At 42.8% G+C, this 27,139-nt stretch overlaps 1 protein-coding gene across 1 annotated transcript; it reads right to left on the reverse strand.

Annotated features, from left to right (window-relative positions):
• On the reverse strand, positions 1 to 25,862 carry LOC110488480 (ephrin-A1). The gene is made up of 5 exons (XM_036971385.2): positions 25,544 to 25,862; positions 3,730 to 4,025; positions 3,100 to 3,165; positions 2,857 to 2,949; positions 1 to 2,510 (listed from the first exon to the last, which is right to left on the reverse strand). Exons 1-5 carry the CDS (start codon positions 25,639 to 25,641, stop codon positions 2,386 to 2,388), a joined length of 678 nt encoding a protein of 225 aa, XP_036827280.1. The 5' UTR covers positions 25,642 to 25,862; the 3' UTR covers positions 1 to 2,385.
• Between the last annotated feature and the right edge of the window lie 1,277 nt (positions 25,863 to 27,139).

Genomic DNA, 27,139 nt, shown 5'->3' on the forward strand with positions numbered 1-27,139 from the left:
TTGTTTTCACAAAAATATATTTTATTTCACATGAGAATTTCACATTTATCATAATTATCAAATGGGTTCTTTATATAATCTTCTATATATATATATATATATATATATACACATATAATACACATATACAAAATAAGGTAACAAAAAGGATTGACTCAATGTTAGTCATATAATGTTGTCTGTTGTTCAAACCACCCTGTGAAGTTGGGCTTGGCAGCTGTGATTGATACGGTGTCTTGTGGTTTCAGTGAGTTCTGTGTGCCTGACTGGGTGTGTAGGCCTATAATCTTACCATAGCAGTATAAGCCTGACTGGCAAATTACATTATAATACAACCAAATTGTAAATTACACTACATGACCAAAAGTATGTGGATACCTGCTCGTCAAACATCTCATTCCAAAATCATGGGCATTAATATGGAGTTGGTCCCCCCTTTGCTGCTATAACAACCTCTACTATTCTTGGAAGGCTTTCCACTAGACGTGTGAACATTGCTGCCCTGGATTTGCTTTCTTTCAGCCACAAGAGCATTAGTGAGGTCGGGCACTGATGTTGGGCGATTAGGCCTGGTTCAGTGTTTGATGGGGTTGAGGTCAGGGCACTATGCATTGGGGCAGGTAGCATTCTCCTGGCATCCGCCAAACCCAGATTCATCTGCCAAACCCAGATGGTGATGCGTGATTCATCAGAGAGAAAGCATTTCCACTGATCCAAATGTGGAGAGCTTTACACCACTCTAGCCAATGTTTGGCTTTGTACATGGTGGTCTTAGGCTTGTGTGCGGCTGCTCAGCCATGGAAACCCATTTCATGAAGCTCCCGACAAACAGTTATTGTGCTGACGTTGCTTCTAGGGCAGTTTGGAACTCGGTAGTGAGTGTTGCAACAGAGGACAGATGATATTTGCACGATACAGCGGTTCTGTTCAGCTGAGCTGTTGTTGCTCCTAGATGTTTCCACTTCACAATAACAGCATTTATGACCGGGGCAGCTCTAGCAGGGCAGAAATTTGACAAAACAGACTTGTTGGGAAGGTCGCATTCTATGATGGTGCCACGTTAAAAGTCACTGAGCTCTTCAGTAAGGCCATTCTACTGCCAATGTTTGTCTATAGAGCATGACTGTGTGCTCGATTGCATGACAGTGTGCTCGATTTTATAAACCTCTCAGCAACTGGTGTGGCTGAAATAGCCAAATCCACAAACACAAAGTATATAGTGTATTACCAACCAAATTTCAACTGTTTTTGAATATAAACATTGACTTTTGACTTTTTAGTGTAAGTAGAAGTAGAGAACAGTGTTGCATAGTGAAACACTGCTCTGGCAAGTACTGTGATGAGCATAGTTCAGTCTGGTTTATTTTGTTTGTCAGTTTAAAACGGTACGGGTGCATGATCTGACATACAGAAAAGGCCTGCCTTACACTGCTTCACACAATGTACTGTATCCGTGTTTGCTTTTGGCAAGTTTTAACATTTTGTTTGACCTCTAGCTCTCTCTCACTGAAACACTCATTCTAACACTCTCCCCCCCCCCCCCCCTCCTCAGAGAGAGCTCACTTACCAACAGTAAGCATAGCATTTGTTAAACATACAGTATTGTATACAGTAAATCTTTCACAGAATGTACATAATACCTTTCCTTTCCATGCAGTGTCTACTATGTCATGGGTCTGTATTGTGATGTCAGTCAGTCTATGCAGTCAGTCAGTCTGTCTGTTGTGCTGTATGGTTAGTGCTGTGAAAGCACATGGTCGAGTCTGCACAGGAACATTGATAGTTCGCCAACATCCCCTGCTTTTGTCGATGCTACATTGAGAAAGAATCACTAGGACATTTAGCGCCACTCAATTACAGTACAATAACACAAACAGAACACAATAGTCACGGTTGGAATAGAATAGTTAAATACTGAAGAGATGATCACTGTATTCTTTGGCTCAAAAGCTTAGAGAAGATGTAACACTAAATGCAATTCATATCAAATCCAAATAGTTGTCCATATAAGAAAGTCATTTAGCTTTTGTCGTCAGTGATTGTTCTTCGTCCATTTATGTTCCTCTTCAAAATTTTCTTCCGCACTTTTCCAAAATGAATTATGTTTTTTTGGGGGGAGGAGAAGAGCAAAACACTAACCCTAAAGAGAACAAAATCTCTCCAGGAAATACTAACATCTTGAGAAAGCTCAGTGCCTTCCCACAAAACTCAAACCAAATTCTCACTCAGCACACTTAGTGCATGTGTCCATCCGTACTTACGAGACTCAAATTTGTCCCTCTCCCAGTGACCAGCACTTGGGCTTTGAGAACTGTCTTTTGTGCCTGTGGTTCCCCACAGACCCAACTTCATTGTATGTCCTCCAAGTCTATGAGATTTGTAGTCTCACTGTAACAGCAGCAATAATAAGACTGGGACAAACAATGACAGGATGGAGAAGGACGCCTTTGACACCGACGAATTTGTTCGCACACTTTTCTGGACCTCTGGCAGGATCACCACTGGGTCATCTGTATGGTGAAAATATAGAATATATATATATTAGTCCATGTAAACTCATCCTTAATCTTAATTTCAAGGGCCGGTTTCCCGGACACAGATTAATCCTAGTCCTGGATTAAAAAAAACATCAATGAAGAATCTCCATTGGAATATACAATGCATTTGGAAAGTATTCAGACCCCTCGACTTTTTCCACATTTTGTTACGTTACAGCCTTATTCAAATATGTATTAAATAGTCCCCCCCTCCCCCCCATCACGTCTTTCAAACCGTCCCTAAACGTTCAGTCCTAGGATCAAGTACAACTGGCCCATAGAGAATACAACTGGCCCAATGGTTTGTTCATTAACATACCTGCAGGCAGCCTGTTGGAGGGGTTGTGTGCTCCACCCTCAGCTCCAGGTACAGCTGCAGCTCCTCCAGTTGCAACCCTGGCCTCTTGAGAACCTGGATGAGAAAAATAACAATCAATTCCTCTGCCATACTGCAGCTAAAATCATCATCATTGTCAGACAAAGGTTACATTCCAAATGGCACCCTATTCCCTATATAGTGCACTACTTTTGACCACCCAACCACTAGGGCAGTGAAACTTACCATCAGTAGCTACGACGTCTACCCTGAGCCTGAGGCACTCCTGTCCGTGGTGGTGCAGAGGTTTGGCTGGAGAGGGGAAGGGAAAAAGACGAGCGTTAATTACAGAAAAGCAAATGCACTTATCCTCCTGTGTCACCTTAATCTACCTCCACAGACAGACAGACGCACGCACACACACGACCTGCAGCCATCTGTGAACAGGGGGAGGGTGTCCCGTCCTATCGCTCATCTAATTACAACACACTCAGGGTCACAGCATCGCCTCTCTGGGTGATTGGGCCACCAGCTATCTGCTAGCTACCATGTGAGCGCTGATGCACAACATAGCATGCCAACAACACAACGTAGCATGCCAACATTCACTGAATGTTAACATAAGCCTTCAAGGTGGCACCTTGTTTGTCTGGGTGCTTTACCAAGGGTCATACACATCTATGTCATCGGCAGTGCTTTTCCCTCACATTTTTTCCTGACTTAAAAAGGAACATTTCACCTCACTCTCATGTTGACTCGACTACTTTTGAGGTCTGAAAACGTCAAACAAACGTTGACTTTCGGGTTCAGTTCTCTTACAAATTCTCAAGAAATAATATATTTACATGGATAAAAAAAAAATAGCTAGACACTTACAGATATAGTAGTAGCTCTCTCCCTGGCGGAACTCCTTGCCCAGGGTGAAAGGGGTGAAGCGCTGGAACTTCTCCGAGAACTTCTCAGCTGCGTGGGGGGCGAAGGGGTGGCCACACTCCCAACGCATCTGGTCGTAGGACTGAGGCTTGCAAGCGTCGTAGTCCTCCCGCTCCACCATGTAGAGCACGTAGCGCTCAGCATCCTGCGATGCCACCTCGCCCAGCGGGTAGTGGGGGCACACGATGTCCAGGTAGTCGTTCAGACGCACCTCCACCGCATAGCTGTCCCTTAGGAACCTGAGGACGAAGATCAAAAGGGGGAAGGAGGGGGTTAGGCGAGTCACAAGTGTCATAGGGATTAATAAGTATGGCGATGGCTTCAGGGCGGCAAAAACAAATACAACAATCAAATGTTGAAGTATGTATCGGCCGGTGGCGTGTGCCACGTATTCAACAGGGGAAATCATGGAGGAGATGGAGAGGCATGAGCAGCAGGCAGGGAGAAAACACAATAAGTGGGAAAGTGAGTTTGGTTGGATGTATAGAAATATGGATGATTGTGGACAGCAGTGCAGTCTGTGCTGGGAGCTAGTCCTGAGTGCACATTGATCCCGGCTCCCCCTGGCACCCAGCGATGTTTACAGAGAAACATTAGCAGTCATTCAGGACACCGGGCCAGGAGATGAGTATCGATACTAAACTGCAGACAGAGCTAGACACCAGGCATGCACAGACAAGGGGTGCCTAATCACAAAACACGCACCACCGCCGCCCGAAAGAGTGAGAGGCATGAGTATGAGGAGGCCAGGTCTCTCCTGAGCATTTACCCCTTTCATTAAGGATAAACAGACACACACACACACACGTCTGGTCCCTGTCTGTTTCTGTCTCCAGCCTCACTCCCCCTCTCATTACAGCTACACACACAGGGAGCAGATACAGTCAGACTATCTGCCTGCCTCTCCTCCCTCCAGTCCTCGGGCAGATTTACATTTGTCAAATATGTCTAGTGAGATCAACAGTATGTCTCTTCAACATCAGATTCGCAACTTCTCGGTTTACACTAGCCTTGGGATGTGAATCCTGCTTCATGTGTGAGTGCAGCTTTTAGCATACCATAAATGCCATAGTATGTAGACAAACAAAATAAGGATAGCAATTCAAACTATACAGGAGCTTCATCTAAACCATATTGCACATAAGTTTGCAAACTTGATTAATGCAATGATACACAAATGTGTGGATATTTTTTAAAGCCATACATTTTCTATGTGGCTAACAGAGCAAAAATGTTGTCTACTGGTATTAAGGTAATTATTTAGGGGACATGTGGTGTGAGAGAGGTTGTCTTACACTGTTCCACTCAGATGGGGGTATGTGGTGTAGATGTCTTCCAAACTACTTTCTCTTAAAGAGAGATTTCAATCTACAGTTGAAGTCGGAAATTTACATAAACCGAGTTTAAATGTATTTGGCTAAGGTGTTTCAAAATTCCTGACATTTAATCCTAGTAAAATTCCCTTAGGATCACCAGTTTATTTTAAGAATGTGATATTTCAGAATAATAGTAGAGAGAATTATTTATTTCAGCTTTTATTTCTTTCATCACATTCCCAGTGGGTAAAACGTTTACATACACTCAATTAGTATTTGGTAGCATTTTTCAAATTGGGTCAAACGTTTCAGGTAGCCATCCACAAGCTTCCCACAATAAGTTGGGTGAACTTTGGCCCATTCCTCCTGACAGAGCTGGTGTAACTGAATCAGGTTTAGGCCTTCTTGCTCGCACACACTTTTTCAGTTCTGCCCACACATTTTCTATAGGATTGAGATCAGGGCTTTGTGATGGCCACTCCAATACCTTGACTTTGTTGTCCTTAAGCCATTTTGCCACAACTTTGGAAGTATGCTTGGAGTCACTGTCCTTTTGGAAGACCCATTTGCAACCAAGCTTTAACTTCCTGACTGATGTCTTGAGATGTTGCTTCAATATATCCACATAATTTTCATGCCTCATAATGCCCTCTATTTTGTGAAGTGCACCAGTCCCTCCTGCAGCAAAGCACCCCCACAACATGATGTTGCCACCCCCGTGCTTCATGGTTGGGATGGTGTTCTTCAGCTTGCAAGCCTCCCCCTTTTCCTCCAAACATAACGATGGTCATTATGGCCAAACAGTTCTATTTTTGTTTCATCAGACCAGAGGACATTTCTCCAACAAGTACGATCTTCGTCCCCATGTGCAGTTGCAAACCATAGTCTTTCTTTTTTATGGCAGTGCAATGGCTTCTTCCTTGTTGAGCGGTCTTTCAGGTTATATGTCGATATAGGACTCGTTTTACTGTGGATATAGATACTTTTGTACCCGTTTCCTCCAGTATCTTCACATAGTCCTTTGCTGTTGTTCTGGGATTGATTTGCACATTTCACACCAAAGTACGTTCATCTCTAGGACACAGAACCTGTCTCCTTCCTGAACGGTACGAAGGCTGCGTGGTCCCATGGTATTTATACTTGCAAATTATTGTTTGTACAGATGAACGTGGTACCTTCAGGCGTTTGGAAATTGCTCCCAAGGATGAACCAGACTTGTGGAGGTTTACAATTTTTTTCTGGGGTCTTGGTTGATTTCCCCATGATGTCAAGCAAAGAGGCACTGAATTTGAAGGTAGGCCTTGAAATACATCCACAGGTACACCACCAATTAGCCTATCAGTAGCTTCTAAAGCCATGACATAACTTTCTGGAATTTTCCAAGCTGTTTAAAAGGCACAGTCAACTTAGTGTATGTAAACTTCTGACCCGCTGGAATTGTGATACAGTGAATTAAACGTGAAATAATCGGTCTGTAAACAATCGCTGGAAAAATTACTTGTGTCATGCAAAGTAGATGTCCTAACCAACTTGCCAAAACTATAGTTTGTTAACAGGAAATTTGTGGAGTGGTTGAAAAACGAGTTTTAATGACTCCAACCTAAGTGTATGTAAACTTCCGACTTCAACTGTATATCTGTCTCTCTAAACTACACAAGCACCTCTCCTGGACCTGATTTGTGTCGTCAAAGTAGCGTAGTGTAAAGAGGCCCCTAGTTCCACCCAGTAAAAAAATAAATAATAATCACCTACACTCCCACCCTCCTCCTCTTTTTGCTCTCCTTCTCTACCTTTCCTTCTTCCCCGTCATTCTTTCTCACAGAGATATGCGTTCATCCCCATCCATCACCACACACACACCAAACTGGAGAGGGCAGTAGCTGGCTCTAGCCTCTAGCAAAACAACCACCACCCCCTCACCCAGTGTTCAGTTACTTAAGCTGTGCTTATCCATTACCAACTCCTCCTGCCTGAATCGGTCTGCATCACCAGGGTGCCCAGAGTAACGGAGAAATGGAGTAAACTCACCCAGCTTAAATGTTTTCACAACACGCGCCCCGAATGTGTGTCTTAGATAGAGTTTTATTGCTTTTGCAATGAATACATGTGCAACTCTGCATTTGGGGGACTCTCACAAAGCCAGCTAGTGTGTGGTGTGTTATATCCTCCCCCTATTAAGGCGGCCGCATGCTTCCCAACCGAAACAGTTTGGTACAGTTTGTGCCATTTTGTTCGTTTTGGAGTTCGGTTAGGATTTTGTCGGCTGTTTGGGCACCGAAACTCGTGTGGATTCAACACGGCGAACGACAACGTCGAGCATCATTTGACCGAGTAAGTAAAAAGTACCTTCCCCAGTACGATTCTACCTATGCATTACATAAAGACCAGCATGTAAATGCCAATTCATTCGAAAAAGTGGGGTAGGGTTTGCAACAAGTTTGTCAAAGCAAAGAAAAAACAAACATGGGCCGCAGTGGAGATCCCGGTAGAAATGCTACTCCAGAAATGTTGCTGCTGGTTTGTTCAGCACACGAAGCATGGGAAGCCAGAAAGGAACATGCTGTCTTCACCAAAGGATGGGGTATGTTGTTGTATTTTCTATTGTAGTCAACAAAGAGTAGTCATGTTTGGCTAACAATAGCTAGCGCAAGCTTCTTGGCTGGCTATTGGCTCATGCATGGAAAGAAAGACAACCAACTAAACTAAAGATCGTCATAATTTTTGATCAAACAATTTTGTCAGAGAAAGAAAAACCTAAGCTACCCACATTGGTGTTACCAAAGTCAAAGTTTGGTAGCAAAGTCTGGTAAAGGGAGGAAAAAGAGCTGCAGACTCAGTCCTTGACACAAGTTTTCAATTATTTGCAATGCCTTTATCTCAAGATCTGGAAAACGTCATGCATAGAGCCAGCAGCTTGTCCCAGAAGTAAAAAAAATAAAATTTAAAAAATAATTTCAGACTTTACTTTGATCCCCTTTCCTCTGTTCTGTGGTATTTTTTCCTCCTCTGCTCTCCAGACACTCCTTATTTCCCCCCTCATCCCATCCTCTCCACAGGGTCCTGGCACCTATAGCTGATTTCATGGACAAACTCTCGCCAAAACTCCGGGAGGAATTTGACCACCAGCTGCATGAGTTTGTGCATGACTTCAAGAAAATGACATGGACCAAACGACTGGGACCGCAATGAAATTAACAACTTGTTCTGTTGTTGTTCAGACATCTCAGGAGTCAGACACTAGACACGTTCATTTTATTCTAACAACACTTTTTTTGGTTTACATGTCTGTTCATAGCAGACACTGTTGCACTATTTTTCAGAAAGATTTATATTCAGAAAGATGTGCAACTACACCCCAACACTTATTTTACTCCATAGGCACTTGTTTCAGCGTCTGTTCTCAGCAGACAATTTTGTATTGTGGCTTAATTTCAGAAGCAAGAATAAAGGTTTATTTGTTAGCTGAAAAAGCTCTGATTGTATTTCTTCATGTCAATACAGCAGAGTTACAGTTCATATAAGGAAATCAGTCAATTTAAATTAATTTATTAGGCCCTAATCTATGGATTTTACGACTGGAAATACAGATATTCGTTGGTTGGCTACAGATACTGTACCTTTAAAAAAGGTAGGGGCGTGGATCAGAAAACCAGTCAGTATCTGGTGTGACTAACATTTGCCTTGTGGAATGTTGTCCCACTGCTCTTCAATGGCTGTGCGAAGTTGCTGGATATTGGCGGGAACTGTAACATGTAACACTTCGACCTAGAGCATCCCAAACATGGGTGACACGTCTGGTGAGTATGTAGGCCATGGGAGAAATGGGATATATCCAGCTTCCTGGAATTGTGTACAGATCATTGCGACATGGGGACATGCATTATCATGCTGAAACATGAGGTGATGGCGGCGAATGAATGGCACGACAATGTCTCATCACGGTATCTCTGTGAATTCAAATTGCAATTGTGTTTGTTGTCCGTAGCTTATGCCTGCCCATACCATAACCCCACCATGGGGCATGCTGTTCACAACGTTGACATCAGCAAACCGGTCGCCCACACGACACCATGTGGTCTACGGTTGTGAGGCCGGTTGGACATACTGCCAAATTTTCTAAAAACGACATTGAAGGCGACTTATGGTAGAGAAATTAACATTCAATACTCTGGCAACAGCTCTGGGACAATCCTGGAGTCAGCATGCCAATTGCATGCTCCCTCAAAAAACTTGAGACATCTGTGGTGTTGTGTGACAAAACTGCATATTTTAGAGTGGTCTTTTATTGTCCCCCAGCACAAGGTGCACCTCTAATAGTCATGCTGTTTAATCAGCTCCTTGATATGCCACACCCGTCAGGTGTCCCAGAATCAGGTTTCATTTTATTAAAAAGATTAGAACTCTACTGGTTCACAGTGCACACAAAGAACAGTGTGTGCGCGTCCAACGAGAATCCTCCTTCTTGCAGCCATGATGCAGAATGCAATTTCTGACTCTCCGACAACAAGAGTGGTGCTAGTTCCAGGTACACCCAGGTTTATTGAGATACCTCTCACGGGAGTCTAACAAGATAAATGTCAGATATATGCATTTGGTAAACAAAAACAACATTTCCAGGAACCATATTCCAAAAGCCTTGATAAAATGGCACTTTCATATAGAGGTGCAGTAACAAGGGAAATTAGAAACAGAAAAAGTGAAATGGATTCCAACATTCTATTATCAACATACCTGAATAAGGGTGCATGAGGTCATCATGTAGGGGGAAAGGCGCATCTCCCATGAAAACACGAGGACGTTGTGGTACCTGGCAGGACAGCTGGCGGTGGTAAATCGAGGGTCTTCTGCAGCAGTTTGGACCCAAAAGAACTCCTGAAACACTTCACCCTAGCTCTTTCGGCCATATGCCCTTGCATCCACCATTGTGAACCTGTAGCGGGCATCTTCTGTCTCCTTATCTCGCCTATTATGTGTGTTACTAGGCACATCAAATCTAGTAGATCCCGGGCAGTTCGAAAAATGCATCTCTCGCCAGTCAAGTGTCTCTATATACACAATTTTATTCACCTGCGTGTGTATTCCTTGTTTAGGTGTGTCGTTTCTTCCTTGTTTGGCTGTAGATGGCCCATTACCAGCTCATCCGCCTCTAATGTCCTAGGGTAATATTGCCGCTTTCCTCTTCATTTTTTCAAGTGAATATCTTTTCAGGGAGCATGGGATCATACTCGTTCAGTTTGGCTAGTCAAAGTCGAACTGAAGCATGCTGACGCCTTTGCACCACACAGCTCTGTGAGAGATGGGTTGCTCCATAGTCCTGGGTTGGGTATTTGCACATCTGCCAATGAAAACTCCACATTGGAGCCATTTTGGCTCTTGGGTATCTGTTTTTTGTTGTTGAGAATTCCAGCTTCACCCCATGAAAGCAGTGAACACAAGAAGTGACATTTGGGATGTGTTCCGGGGGGGGGGGGGGGGGGTGACGTGACAAGGTCCATATGTGTGAGTAACGATCAAAATGCACAAGCAGAGAGAGGCCCTTGTCGCTCATTAGCTGGTGTTGTTTGTTACCGGTGGACCCCCCTGGTTAAAGGGCAGACGCTGTGGCTCCAAACTCCTAGTGCCCACTACCCTTCCCCCACCCCTCCAGCACAACCCCCTCTGCCTCCCCGCTTCATTGCTTTCCCTCAATGCAGATGACCAGATTAACAGCACAGTGGCAAGAGTAGTGTTGGGGCTGGTAAAAAGAGCAACCGTTTCTCTCTGTATACTAATTAAGCGAGTCAACATCCATCTAGCTGCATAATAGTGGCATATTAAGCAAACACAGGGGCCAGTAATTATTATTCCACTGACTGTGTGCTAGGACAGCTTAGTGCTTATCTACAGTTTGCCTAGCTGCCACACACTGTTTACAAGTTCCACTGTAGAGTGGTCATTTTGCCTGACACTCACAATCCCAGCTAAATCGATAATACTATTGAGCAAACATGTTCGTATGCTGCGTTTGACCTAGTATCCTCCTCAAACAGTAACCACACGACCGAGCACGCACACACACTCGCTCGCTCTCCCCCTGATTTAAAAGTTGTTTGTCGGGGTCGAAGGGCAGTGCAATTAAAACACAAAAAAAAAGGTAATAAAGTCACCCTCAGGCTGGGAGTGAGGGAGCCATGTGAATGAGAGGGTCAGGGGCCTCTCGCTGCGAATGGCTTTTCCTCTGTGGTAAACTTTGTGTGTGTGAGTATTGCAGTTGCTTCATCAATGCCAGTTTCATACAGTGGTACTATTTGCACCCTCCTCTGATGGAATATCTTACTAACCCAAATGAACAGGGGGCTGAATACACACCCAAGAGGGGCCCCTTTATTAATTGTAAATAGTTTATTTATCCCGGGGGCTTTTGCAGCACGACTGATTAAAGGCACTTCAAAGAATGCCTGATTGAAAAGTTTTTAACAATGTCAAACGTTGTCACCATCACTCTGGCAGACTCTAAACAGCTTCTCTCTCTTGATTTCAGACTCCATATTGAAAATGGCACCGGAATTGCTTCGCACTATGGTTAGTGCTCATTTATGCCCTCTGTTGTTCCTCGGATGCTTAGTTTTAATGACAGCAACATTTACAGACGGGAGGGGTGACTGCATTCTCTGCTTATGGAGGATTTATGGAACGATGACAGATATGCAACTACGATTGTGTGTGTGCGCGTGCGTGTGTATTAGGTTTACTGAGGTGTGTGTGTGTGTGTGAGATTAAGGGGGATAATGAATGACGACGATAGACAGCCAGCGAACGTCAAGTGGTTTTGTGTCTGTGTGTGTTTGTGTGTATTGTGTCTAGTGCAAAATAGACTCCAGACTGTTTCAACCTCTCCTCGTCTCAAGTGAATTCTTGATTTATTAGAGCCTCTTCAGGGGCAGGAGCCTGATCTATCTACTTTAATCTCTCTGGCCAGCGTTTTGCTTTTTTCTTCACCTCTACCCCCTCCCTCCATCTCCTTCTCTCATCTCTGCACTCTATCGCCCTGTGGAATGTTGGACATCTGAGGGGAGGAGGGCTCACTCGGGATCAAAGGTCGGACAATCGCAAAGTCGGCACCAGAGGGTCCTTGGACACACACATACAATCACACACACGGTCAGCAAGTAATGTGCTGCTCCCGTGCATTTAAAAGCCATGAGATGGATGCTGTGTGGAGAATCACCTGCTTTGAGGTTCAGTTGTCTATTTAAAAGCACATGAGGTTACACCAGCTGTCAAGCTCGCAACACCTGACCACTGTGAAACTCCACAGCAATTACCATCAGTGCCATAGTCTAGAGCCATCACCCATCACTCAAACCTAGAGCAATTACACTAACCTCAGAATCTTTTTTTCCACATCGGGTCATAATGCCACACTAATACAGCCTAAGAGGTGACTGGTCGGAGTTACGGCTGAGTGGATCGGAATGCCGCGGGGGCGTCTAATCGGCTCGTCCGAGCACGGATTATCAGGTGGAGCAGCGGCTGAGTTTAGGTCCATTCAGCGGCACCAGACTCTGCCTAATACAAGGGCTTAGAGCCGACACTGAGGCCCAGAGAGGGAGGACGGTAGTCGGGGAGAGTGGGGCAGGGTGGGGCCCTGGGTCCATTGTTCCCAAACAGAGAGGGGGTATTACTCTGGACTTTGGGACTTCAAAAAGGACTGAACACAGTGTGTGTCCTGTGTGTGTGTGTCCTGTGTGTGTGTCCATAGGACCATGGAGGGAAAATGGGAAAGTGAGGGGTGTTAAAGAAGAGAGATGAAAGACATGGGTTACAGGGCTGGCATTTCTTTCTGAATTTATCCCCTGGAAAAAGAAAAACAGTTAAGAAGTTTTTTAAATTATTATTTTTTTTTTAATTGAGGAGCATGAGAGAAGAGAGCCACTGAAATATAAGTCTGGCTGTGCTTGTGGGGCTGGTTCACATTTTTCTACACAGCTAAATTTCTCTTTCGTTTCATCTATCCATCTCTGTCAGGTCTCCCCACCCTCTCCCAGTCCATCTTGCATCACTCAATAAGCCCAATAGATCCATTTAATTCCGACCTCTCCCCTAGCACTTGACGAACCAATCGGATCCGGCCTTGTTGGAATGCCAAATATGTGAGTTTGTGACCCACTGTTTGTATTGGCTAACACAGTTAATAGAAACAAGAATGGGCCAACTATTAGCCCCTCCCACTTAACATAATATTCAGAGGCAGGTTCATACTTGGGTTGTGTAGACTTCTGTCATCAATCTCTCTCCTTTCTATATCTGTTACTTTACCTTTGTCCATTGTTCATTCTGACAGCGCCCTTGGCCAAAGACTTCAACGGCTTCCCTCCCACAAAGTAACCCCAGAATCCACCAGCAACATAATTGCCTTATTTTGGACAACCACAGGGATATGGATAGGTGTGCTCTTTCTAACGGTCTAACACGGTCCCAGAATCATTTGTACTTGTGTGAGAGCCTGACCAAAAATGTCATCACTGAAATTACATTACTCAAGACGCATTTTTTTTGTTGCAGAATTGATTTCCATAAGATAAACCTTGTTTTTTCATCATTATTTCTCCAATCCTCAGAGTATAATAGTCTGTGAGCATTCACCATTGTTTGCCTGCCCGTGGCTTTGAAACTGTACAAGGAGGTTTGGCTGAGATAATCTATTCAATGCAAAGAGGTAATCGTTACACATCTTGACCTCCAGGGGGCACCAGTAACTGGAGCTGTGTGTGTGTGAGAGACCCATACCGTGGATCAGTGTTACTCACTATTTTTTGTAAGAGGGCCACTTTGGGTTGAGACAATCATTCAGAGGGCCGCACAGATCTTTACATTTGTTGTACTTTTTCTTCCAATATTATCAATTATCAATTGAACAAATTCAGAGCAAGAGAGCACATGCAATTGATTTGATGTACAGCACATCACAAATATATACATACACACATCAAATAGGCTACATCACATGAATAAAGACCCATATTAAGGGTTACCTCAGTAGTTGGATGAGTGAAAATGTCCCCTCTGGTCCTTGACTGAATTCATTCTAAATGTATAGTGTTGTTGCTATCCTTGTGAAGCAATCCAGGTGTGCATTGGTCAGTCTGTTTCTCTGTTGTTTCACAATGTTCATTGTTGAAAATGTTGCTTCACATGATTAAGTGCCAATATACAATGGTCACCTCTTTGCACACATTGCTTCAGAAGTGGATACTCTGTGTCTGACACAAGGCTCCAGAAATGGGTAACACCTAATCTTAGTTCACATTGCAATGAACTGATATCCTTGAATCTTGACTCAAACTCCCTTGGAGCTGGAGATTCACCGTGTTCAGGTGGCAGGTGATGTCATTTTAAAAAGCCAGCTTTAATATCCTCCTTCACAGATTTGAGGGAGGAGAGAGAAATCTTTCCAAAACTCTGTCACGAGACAGCCATTGTGAAATATCAAGTCGCCGTATTCTGTCTGGTATTCCTCCAGCAACTCGCGGAATTTCCGGTGATTCAGTGCCCTCGCAATAATAATTATTTTTATTTAACTAGGCAAGTCAGTTAAGAACAAATTCTTGTTTGTTCTTGGCAGAACGACAGATTTTTACCTTGTCTGTTCTGGGATTCGATCTATCAACCTTTCGGTTACTAGTCCAACGCTCTAACCACTGGGCTACCTGCCGCTCATAAAAAATGTTCACCACACACAGACACACACACACGACTTGCTGCATCACATTCTGTAAGTCTTCTGATTTTCCCATGATGTCAAGCAAAGCGGCACTGAGTTTGAAGGTAGGCCTTGAAATACATCCACAGGTACACCTCCAATTGACTCAAATCATGTCAATTAGCCTATCAGAAGCTTCTAAAGCCATGACATCATTTTCTGGAATTTTCCAAGCTGTTTGAAGGCACAGTCAACTTAGTGTATGTAAACTTTCTGACCCACTGGAATTGTGATACAGTGAATTATAAGTTAAATAATCTGTCTGTAAACAATTGTTGGAAAAAAATACTTGTGTCATGCACAAAGTAGATGTCCTAACCGACTTGCCAGAACTATAGTTTGTTAACAGGAAATTTGTGGAGTGGTTGAAAAACGAGTTTTAATGACTCCAACCTAAGTGTATGTAAACTTCCGACTTCAAGTGTGTGTGTGCGTGTGTTTGTGATATATATATAAAACAATCAAGTGTTTCGGGCCTGCGTTAGACACATTGAATTGAAATTGTATCATTGTTATGTACAATGAATGGAAAATATGAAAACAGGACAAACACATCAAAACGACCCTTATTTACAGAACACACATAATGGCTCATTTTCAGAGACAATAATCGACCCCATACACACACACACACACTTCATTACAAATGCATTGATACGTGCAAAGACAAAGACTATGTAGTTGGACAAGTCTGGACACACACAATTCCATGTTTATCCTATTCCTACGCCTGTTTACCAGGAAAGTCTTTCATACACAGTATTTGGGGTTGAGAGGTTGTAAAACATTGAGGAGGAGGTGGAGGAAGAGGAAGTCTGGCGTGTAGATAAGGAAGAGGCAGAGACAGGGGCAGAAAAACACCCATGGGGTTGATTGAGGTGAAAATGATCAGAAGGAAAATCTTGAGGAGAGACAGTGGAACACACACACAATCAAACAACCAATCACTATTCATCCAATTACTCTCACTGGCAGGAAACGGGTTGTGTTAATTTTGATAAAAATGTTCTTAGGATCATTTCATCAACCCCCTTAAGAAATAAGTTGGTGATTGCGTGTGCCAGTGTGTGAGAACGGTATTGTTTATTGTGTCGGCAGGATATGCCGTTTCCCGGGAAAAGACTAGGCCAGGAAGCTCACATTCGTAAGGAAACACGCACATACACGCTCTTGTAACACTGCCTCTGAAAACCTTTGGCCTGAATCACTATCTTACTTTACTCAAAACTTAGCAGCCTTCCTTCTCCCACCCAGACATACAGGAAATTGGCTTTGTCATTATGGTCGTCAAGGTAGTTAGTCTGCTTAACCGATGATTGTCAACTACTGTCGCTTAGGTGATACTGTTTATACAGTAGTATTTCAAAATACTAATGGTATGATTTTCAAAACAGCAATTTTTTGTGTGTATACAGTACCAGTCAAAAGTTTGGACACACCGACTCATTCAAGGGTTCTTTATATTGTAGAATAATAGTGAAGACATCAACCCTATGAAATAACACATATGGAATCATATAGTAACCAAAAAAGTGTTAAACAAATCTAAATATATTTTAGATTCTTCAAAGTAGCCACCCTTTGCCTTGATGACAGCTTTGCATACTCTTGGCGTTCTCTCAACCAGCATCAGCTGGAATGCTTTACCAACAGTCTTGAAAGTGTTCCCACATATGCTGAGCACTTGTTGGCTGATTTTCCTTCACTCTGCGGTCCAACTCATCCCAAACCGTCTCAATTGGGTTGAGGTCGGGTGATTGTGGAGGCCAGGTCATCTGATGCAGCACTCCATCACTCTCTCCTTCTTGGTCAAATAGCCCTGTTCTCGGTCATTGTTCTGTTGAAAAACAAATGATAGTGGGACTAAGCCCAAACCAGATGGGATGGTGTATTGCTGCAGAATGCTGTGGTACCCATGCTGGTTAAGTGTGCCTTGAATTCTAAATAAATCACTGACAGTGTCACCAGCAAAGCACCCCCACACCTCCTCCATGCTTCACGGAGGGAACCACACATGCAGAGATCATCCGTTCACCTACTCTGCTCCTCACAAAGACAAAGCAGTTGGAACCAAAAATCTCAAATTTGGACTCATCAGACCAAAAGGACAGATTTCCTCCAGTCTAATGTCCAATGGCCCAAGCAAGTCTCTTCTTCTAATTGGTGTCCTTTAGTATTGGTTTCTTTGCAGTAATTCAACCATGAAGGCCTGATTCACACGGTCTCCTCTGAACAGTTGATGTTGAGATGTGTCTGTTACTTGAACTCTATGAAGCATTTATTTGGGCTGCAATCTGAGGTGCAGTTAACTCTTAATGAACTTATCCTCTGCGGCAGAGGTAACTCTGAGTTTCCTTTCCTGTGGCGGTCCTCATGAGAGCCAGTTTCATAATAGCGCTCATTGTTTTTGCGACTGCACTTGAAATTTTCAGTATTGACTGACCTTCATGTCTTAAAGTAATGATGGACTGTCATTTCTCTTTGCTTATTTGAGCTATTCTTGCCATAATATGGACTTGGTCTTTTACCAAATTGGGCTATCTTCTGTATACTACCCCTACCTTGTCACAACACAACTGATTAGCTCAAATGCATTGAGGAAAGAAATTCCACAAATGAACTTAACAAGGTACACCCGTTAATTGAAATGTATTCAAGGTGACTACCTCATGAAGCTGGTTGAACTAATGCTAAAGAGTGTGCAAAGCTGTCATCAAGGCAAAGGGTGGCTACTTTGAAGAATCTCAAATCTATTTTGATTTGTTTAACCGTTTTTGGTTACTACATGATTACATATGCGTCATTTCATAGTTGATGTCTTCACTATTATTCTACAATGTAGAAAATAGTAAAAATAAAGAAAAACCCTGTAATGAGTAGGTGTCCAAACATTTGACTGGTCCTGTGTGTGTGTGTGTATATATGGAAACCCCATCAAATTAGTGGATTCGGTTATTTCAGCCTCAACCGTTGCTGACAGGTGTATAAAGATCGAGCACACACCCATGCAATCTCCATTGCTAAACATTGGCAGTAGAATGGCCTTACTGAGGTGAGGAGCTCACTGACTTTCAACGTGGCACTGTCATAGGATGCCACGTTTCCAACAAGTCTATTCGTCAAATTTCTGCCCTGCTAGAGCTGCCACAGTCAACTGTAAGTGCTGTTATTGGGAAGTGGAAACGTCTAGGAGCACAAGCTTACAGAATGAGACTGTCGATTGCTGAAGCGTATAAAAATCATCTGTCCTCGGTTGCATTACTCACTACAGAGTTCCAAACTGCCTCCAGAAGCAACACCAACACAAGAACTGTTTGTCGGGAGCTTCATAAAATGAGTTTGTGGCCGCACACTAGCCTAAGATCACCATGCACCATCTGGCAGTCGGACAGGGTTTGGCAGGTGCCAGAAGAACGCTACCTGCCCGAAAGCATAGTGCCAACTGTAAGGTTTGGTGGAGGAGGCATAATGGTCCGGGGATTATTATTATTTTTTTTCATGGTTCAAACATGGCCCCTTAGTTTCAGTGAAGGGAAATCTTAACGCTACAGCATACAATGACATTGTAGACGATCCTGTGCTTCCAACTTTGTGGCAACCGTTTGGTGAAGGTCCTTTCCTGTTTCAGCATGACTATGCACGGGGGCACAAAGCGAGCTCCATACAGAAATGGTTGGTCAAGATCGGTGAGGAAGAACTTGACTGGCCTGCACAGAGCCCTGACCTCAACCCCATCAAACACCTTTGGCATGAATTGGAACACTGATTGTGAGCCAGGCCTAATCGCCCAACATCAGTAATGGACCCCACTAATGCTCGTGGCTGAATGGAATAAAGTTCCTGCAGGAATGTCTAGTGGAAAGCCTTCCCAGAAGAGTGGAGGACCACCTACACATTAATGCCCATGATTTTGGAATGGGATGTTCGACGAGCAGGTGTCCACATACTTTTGGTCATATCGTGTATGTCTTTGTGGGGGCTGTGGTAAGCCACTGCTTATAACTAACTATAAGTAATCTAAGATGTATCAAATAAATTATATTCAGCTCGGGGCTCCACTCCAGCTATGCATTTGGTTTGCTAACTTACTAGCTAAGTGGATAGATGTCAAGATCAAGCTACTTGGTTCCAGCAGAGACATTACATCCCCTCCTGGATCAAGAGCCTTTGTTGCCTAAATTGCGTTGAGTTTATTTTTTATATTAACATAATTTTTTTTTAAAATAGCGCCCCACTCAATAATACCATATACCCCTGTATTGTACAGAAACATTATGACGGTATCAACATCTGGATACCGCCCAACCCTAAAACACACCCCGTCATCCCTTCTCACACGCCAATGATCATTGACCTACAGTTGAAGTCAGAGGTTTACATTCAACTTAGCCAAATACATTTAAAACAGTTTCACAATTCCTGACATTTAATCCTAGTAAAAATTGCCTGTCTTAGGATCACTACTTTATTTTAAGAATGTGAAATGTCTTTATTTCAGCTTTTGTTTCTTTCATCACATTCCCAGTGGGTCAGAAGATTACATACACTCAATTAGTATTTGGTAGAATTGCCTTTAAATTGTTAAACTGGGTTCAAACGTTTCAGGTAGCCATCCACAAGCTTCCCATAATAAGATGGGTGAATTTTGGCCCATTCCTCCTGACAGAGCTGGTGTAACCGAGTCAGGTTTCTAGGCCTCCTTGCTCAGGCATGCTTTTTCAGTTCTGCCCACAAATGTTCTATAGGATTGAAGTCAGGGCTTTGTGATGGCCACTCCAATACTTTGAATTTGTAGTCCTTAAGCCAATTTGCCACAACTTTGGAAGTATGGGATATTGCTTCAATATATTCCCATAATTTTCCTTCCTCAAGATGCCATCTATTTTGTGAAGTGCACCAGTCTCTCCTGCAGCAAAGCACCCCCACAACATGATGCTGCCACCCCCGTGCTTCACGGTTGGGATGGGTGTTCTTCGGCTTGCAAGCCTGCCCCTTTTTCCTCCAAACATAACGGTGGTCATTATGGCCAAACAGTTCCATTTTTGTTTCGTCAGACCAGAGGACATTTCTCCAAAAAGTATGATCTTTGTCCCCATGTGCAGTTGCAAATGGTAGTCTGGCTTTTTTATGGCGGTTTTGGAGGAGTGGCTTCTTCCTTGCTGAGCAGCCTTTCAGATTATGTCGATATAGACTTGTTTTACTGTGGATATAGATACTTTTGTTCCGGTTTCATCCAGCATCTTCACAAGGTCCTTTGCTGTTGTTCTGGGATTGTTTTGCACATTTCGCACCAAAGTACGGTCATCTCTAGGAGACAAAACGTGTCTCCTTCCTGAGTGGTATGATGCCTACGTGGTCCCATGGTGTTTATACTTGTGTACTATTGTTTGTTCAGAAGAACGTGGTACCTTCAGGCGTTTGGAAATTACTCCCAAGGATGAACCAGACTTGTAGAGGTCAAGCAAAGCGGCACTGAGTTTGAAGGTAGGCCTTGAAATACATCCACAGGCACACCTCCAATTGACTCAAATTATGTCAATTAGCCTATCAGAAGCTTCTAAAGCCATGACATCATTTTCTGGAATTTTCCAAGCAGTTTAAAGGCACAGTCAACTTAGTGTATGTAAACTTCTGACCCATTGGAATTGTGATACAGTGAATTATAAGTGAAATAATCTGTCTTAACAATTGCTGGAAGAATTACTTGTGTCATGCACAAAGTAGAGGTCCTAACCGACATGCCAAAACCATAGATTGTTAACAAGAAATTAGTGGAGTGGTTGAAAAACGAGTTTTAATGACTGCAACCTAAGTGTATGTCAACTTCTGACTTCAACGGTTTATAGTTTGTGTGTATTGATATGCAGGCTACGTGTGCCTTTTGTAAAAAAATAAATAAATACAAAAGTTTTTTAAGTATGTCGTTCTGCCCTTGAGTGGTTTGTCTATTAATGTTCTGTATTATGTCATGTTTTGTGTGGACCCCAGGAAGAGTAACTGCTGCTTTTGCAACAGATAATGGGGATCCTAATAAATAAAATAAAAAAAATCTAATTGAGGCTATTTCTCTGATTCCAATTCACTATACAGAGATTAGGGAGCAGTTTATGGGATTTGGGGGAGGTAGAGAAACAGAGAATGAGTGGGGCGTGGAAGAATCATTCACAGAAATGACTAGAAAGGGGGTGAAAAAGGGAATAATATGAGATTAGCGAGAAGAGGAAAAACTGCCACTTTTTGCAGAAAATAGGAGATGAGGTAGATACAATTTAGATTGTCTAAGCAATGAAGAAATCCCTTCTCACACCACCTACTTATACCAGAAGACGTGGCTATCCAACCCTCTCTACACACACACACCTTTGTTATTCTCAATTTTACTCCTTTCAGTGGCAGAGCAGAGTTCTCAGACTGGTTCGACCACTTCCACTGCCTCGTGAAAAAAACAAGAAGAGAAAAGCATACAGAGTGAGCCAACAACTGAAAGAGGGGTCAAAATTGCTTGAGTTCATTGAATAACCCATGGCGGCTGGAAGGAGAAGTGGGTAGGGGTTTGCTTGAGGGAAAGGTAAAGCCGGGAGAAAGAGAAAAAGATGGCAAAGTGCCTAGTGACGAATGGCTAAGGGTGCCAAAAACTTTTTTTTTTTTTTAAATCCACACCTCTTACCATTCTTTTCTCCTTCCTTCCTTTAGAGAGGGAGACTAGGAGGTGAGGAAATAATGGACTGGGGGCAGCATGTAAAGATGAGATAAAAGGTGGAGAGGGAGCAGAGAGAGAACCAGAGACATGAGGAAGAATGAATCTCTCCGAGGCAGTTCCAAACCCGTGTGAAGAGGGGAGGCCTGAGTGGCAGACAGCATTCAAAGGCCACCTCAGTGACAGAATGACTGACAGACTGATCGAGGCAATGGCACTTCATCACCGTGTGCACTCTGACCCCCAATCAGTCACACCAGTTACTATTCTCTTCTGTGGCACTCCGTGAAGAGAATACCCCCAATTTGTATAGGAAGCACTACAAAAACCTCCAAATTGGCTGGATAAAACTTGCAAAAATCACTTAAATGGGTGAAACTGACCATAAAAATCACTAATTCGAGGCAAATGCACCGTAAAGGTCACTTATTTTGATGAAATACACTATAGAGCGATAAGCCTGTTGAGTGAAAATATTGCAAAGCTTATTGAGGTAAAAAAAAAAATGCTATACATTAGTGAAGAAGATTAAACCCCCAAAAAGATAAAATGTGCAGCGAGAAAAAGGGGTGGTTGGAATTATGTGATAAGAAAAAAAGCCATTAAGATGGAAAAGAGGCAAATAAAATAGAAAAAAAATCAAAGTAAGTAAGGAGTAGGGAAAGCGTTAACATTGAACATGTTGAACTTTCTGCCACAACCAGCTTGAAACAAGGAACAGAGCCAAAATGAGCGAGGGGGCGGTGGAGAGGAAGAAACAGGTACGGGGAGGAGGAGGGAGGTTTATTCATGCTCTGTCAGGAAAAAAATAATGGGTAAAAGAGAGAGAAAGAGCAAGCTGAATGAGTAGGCTACAGTATTACTTTACTTTTGGGTTATGAATGTTAACATCAAATCACAGCAATGCAGTGCAGTGTGCCCGTTGCCCAGCAGTGTGTGAGGGTGAACGTCTGGGTTCATGTGTGTGTGAGCGAGCAAGTCAGTGATTTAGGAGCTGGTGCTTTAACACACTGCTTCCCCCATTGGACACACCTTTCACACAGACACGTACGTACGGACACACACCGAGCAAAGCATACTGATAGATCAACTTCTGGGAACCAGTGTGAATGATAAATCCCTTCTTAACCTATGATGCAAGCTTTCAGATTGACACATGTAGGCACACGGCTCTAAATTAGAGAATGTTAAAGAATGTTAGGAGAACAACAAAAAAATTATTCATTGATTGAAATACAGCCTATATTGAGCCTACGTTGCACCCTAGAAACGAATATGTAACACTGTAAATACATTAGTTTATTATAAAAGCTAAAATGTTGATACGAAAGTTGTGAAACATTAGGACCCTACATTGTATAAAAGCACACATTTCTTATTTAGATGCATTACATTTAAAAGTGTACACGGTCTCTTTAAAAAAAAAGTCAGGTTTGTGATGACTGTCATTCATGCATCACCATGCTCATTGATTTTCTGAAGAAGCTATCACTTTTCCTTTCTTTCTGTGGCCCCAAATGTTTAGATATAGTGGTAAAGTTACCAGGTTGTTAGCTAGCCAGCCAATGAGGTAACATGGCTGAAAAAGTGTAAACTAATGTTTAACGACGCACAATCTGTTTTAGAACTACCCACGACGTTCCGGTATAGGAAGATAAAAATGTTGCGCTGGTAATATGAGTCAGATCTTTTGACTTGGTTGGTCTGAAAGCAAAGCCTTTTCGTTGTAGTTATGGTACAACCATGACCCTAACAAATCTGAACTCGCTTGTTTCTCTAGGGCACTCGGAAGCAACGGTACAGGGAAGCCTTATCATTACAACAATTGATATCTGGTAGATTTTGTTTTTATAGTCACACGGTGCTCCTAAAATAAAACTCCTGGTCGCACAGCAAAATAATTTTGTCGCATCCAACAAAATTGGTCCCACTTCAGGGCCCCAGGCGTACACACATAACAACCCAGCCAGAAACAGATCTCTGTTGGACTGAAACACAGCGGCAGCTCGCTCACAGGCAACGTCAACATGCCCCAAGGCACAAACATAGTACACACCAATGCATAGTAGGGCATCTGTAACTGACACACACACACTGTTTATTCCGTAGGGAAGCAGACACAGTAAATCGTTACCACCTAACTGACCAAAATGATTAGTCTGTTGTCAAGTAGATTAGCTATAGCTTTCTAATCAAGACCATTGATTGATCTGCCACACAGAGAGGGGGAGGGCGTCGACCCAAAAAGGCCTGAGAGAGAGCCATGAACAAATCAACAACAGTAGGTTTATCAAGCATTGGGTTTGAGGGGGAAAAACAGATTTAGAGAAAACCAAGAAAAGGAGAATAAATGAAGAAAAAAAAACATCTCTCCCGAACTCTCCTTTATTTCTGTGAGTGTGGGATTAAGTGCAGCCAGAGGGAGAGATTTAGTGCAGATATCCAGTAAAAATAGCAAGCGTGGGGATTATGCATTTATTTTCAGAAATGATGATCATTGTTGTCACTGCATTGACGTAGCATGCTCACATCTGGGACTCGTAACTTAATTCTCTAAGATTATGACATGGATGTGTTTCTGAGAACAATGACTGCAGTGGCAAGGCTTTATGGGAAATCTCTAGGGATCACAGCAAGATAAACTGAACTGAGTTTAGTACTGTGTGAATTTGAATATATATGTATGTATGTGTGTGTGTCTACAAGACAGGACATGTTAAATAAAGGTTTTTAAAAATGTGCTTGCATTCAAGTGAGTGTATGCCTTGCTGTGATTGAATGGCCGTTTGTCTTGTTTGTTTAGTGTATGAGTGAGTGTGTGTGTGTTTCAGTCTCACCCTCCCAACTTTTCACCCCAACCCAACCACCATAACTCTAATTGATCTCCACTTATTCAGAGTGGGCTCCAAACCCCCAAAATTTGGGCTCCAATTCCCAAGCTATCCATCGCACTCCCGCAATATGACCTACTAGGCAGGCTTCAAGTTACACCCTCTGTCTCTGTCATTGACCATTATTCCTCATATTTCCATCTGAAATATGAACCCTCATATGTCTCCCTGTCCTGTCCCGTCAGCCCATCATATATATCCAGTGATTTAGTGGACAGACAGACACGCATAATGAAAATGTAAGATGGAGATATCAACGCCATCAGTGGGGATGGGTTTGCAACCGATATTTACTACCACGGTCACGTCTCTGGGTGACTGTTACAAAGCCTTGGGTAAAGATAGGCAAACCCATTTAAAAAAAAACGGATATCTGTTGATACAAATGGAATGTGGAATTACATTTACTGTTAGTGTGGTTGGGTCTTTTAAAATAGGACATTTTATTATTATTAAATAGATATTACACAAGCTTAAACTCAGTTGCTAACAGTGGTGCTAATAATAATGCAACTCCCAATCCATACCATATGTCCTTGAAAGTGGGGTAATTTAGATGGTAGCCTATCAATAAATCAGATTTATGGTATAACTATGTGTAACTACCAATTCACCGAAAGGGTAGACAGAGATTGTGACACATAAATTGACCAGGTTATACAAGGAATTACAGATTCAAAAAAAAAAAAGTTTCCCCTCAGGCAGTAGTGAAGCCAGTGAACAAGAAGATACTGTAACTGCCTTGCATTATCATGACAAGTGGCCAGCTGCATATTCAGTAGACTCAGAATGTAAACCAATTAAAGTAGTAGGCTACAACATAATCTATTTAAAATACCCTAACAATCACATTCATGTGGTAATTAAAAGGTATAGGCTATTGCATAGTCATTGATATGCACAGATAAAGAGGTACTGTAGCATTATTGAGCAGTGACTAGTTTGCCGACAATCCTAGTCAGCAAATCATGCAAGTCACAATCACAGCTTCTGATACATTGCATTACTTTGTTGCACTTGCGAATCTGAATTGCAAATCTTTACAAATGAACAGTAATGAAATAGAATGACAAAAAAAAACACGTAAGCGATCACAAATAGTTTAACTTACTTGCTGTTTGTGTTATTCCAATATATGCTGTGCCTTTCTGCAGAAGCAAACCAAGCGCCGAGACTCCCAACGAAGCACAGGCTCCAGACCAAATCCATTATTTGAGTGGAGAGGTTGCGTTCAGAGGAAAACCGGCGAGTCTTGCAGTCAAAACAAATGTAGGAAAAATATCTATGCGTTCGAGTAGGTTATTTACTCAACAAATGTACTTATGCACGCAACAGCCTCTAAACAGAAAGCAAAAATACGAAGCACTCGGCAAAATAAGACGAGCCTGTTTCAGTCAAGCACAGTCCGTAATGAATGAACAACAATTTGCTTGGTTTCTAGTTTTGTGGAACGCCTACTATCGTTAAACACGCCTCATAATGAATGAGAACCAATGGGAGGACATAGCGCCTCGCCGCTCCCCCTTCTCCCCATTTTGTTTGTCAGATGCGGGATGCACGCCCTCTGTGGTACAGGACGAGGAGGGGCATTTCTAAGAAGTATTAGGACCTATTATATTGACGATTTCTTTTTCCAGGCTTATTCGCAGAAGGATATATATCAATTAAGAAATAACACGATTTTCACAGAATCAAACGACCCAGTCTGAGGGAAGTAAGTTGTATAATAGCTTTCCACCTCAACCACTTTATAGTGGTCAGTTAATTAACAGACCTTTAGGCTATTTTACTTCCCAAATGGCACCCGATTCCTTACAAAGTGCGCTGGTCAAAAGTAATGCACTATATAGGGAATAGAGTGCCATTTGGGATGCAAAAAACATTATATTCTTGATTCCCGAGTGCCGCAGCGGTCTAAGGCACTGCATCTCAGTGGTGGTTTGAATCCAGGTTGTATCACATCCGGCTGTGATTTGGGGTCCCATAGAGCGGCGCACAATTGGCCCAGCGTCGGCCGGGTCATTGTAAATAAGAATTAGCTCTTAACAGACTTGCCTGGTTAAATAAAATAAAATCTCATTCCTCAATTTCAGGGATTGGTTTTGTGTTGGTCTGGTGACATTGCCAACATGACATAGGCCCATAGACATAACATTTAACTAGGGAGCATTTACTGTTGCAGTATTTGACATGGAACCGGAAGAAATGTCAGCAGTTTTACAGGCGCCCAACCAATTGTGCAACCAATTGTGCTATTATGTGGGTTTTGTTCACGTTATTTGTAACTTGTTTTGTACATAATGTTTCTGCAACCGTATCTTCGGGCAAAAAAAAGCTGCTGGATATCAGGACAGTGATCACAAAGATTTTTTCTTCAACAAGCAGGACGCACAAGACATTCTCCAAACACCCCACAGGGCCGACATCCCCGTTATTTGCAAGAGGAAGAGATACAGATACAGAGGACACAGAGCCGGATGCCTCGTGAGGGCCCGCAGAAGGCGAGTGGGAAAGCTGCCGTTACCGTCAATATTACTCGGCAACGTGCAATCATTGGACAATAAATTAGACGAGGTACGATCACAAATATCCTAACAACGGGACACCAAAAACTGTAATATCCTATGTTTCACGAAATCGTGGCTGAATGACGACATGGATATTCAGCTAGCGGGATATATGCTGCACCGGCAAGATAGAACAGCAC

Source organism: Oncorhynchus mykiss, chromosome 30, assembly GCF_057628025.1.
Source record: "Oncorhynchus mykiss isolate SJ-2025 chromosome 30, ASM5762802v1, whole genome shotgun sequence".
In the NCBI taxonomy this organism is placed as follows: Eukaryota; Metazoa; Chordata; class Actinopteri; order Salmoniformes; family Salmonidae; genus Oncorhynchus; species Oncorhynchus mykiss.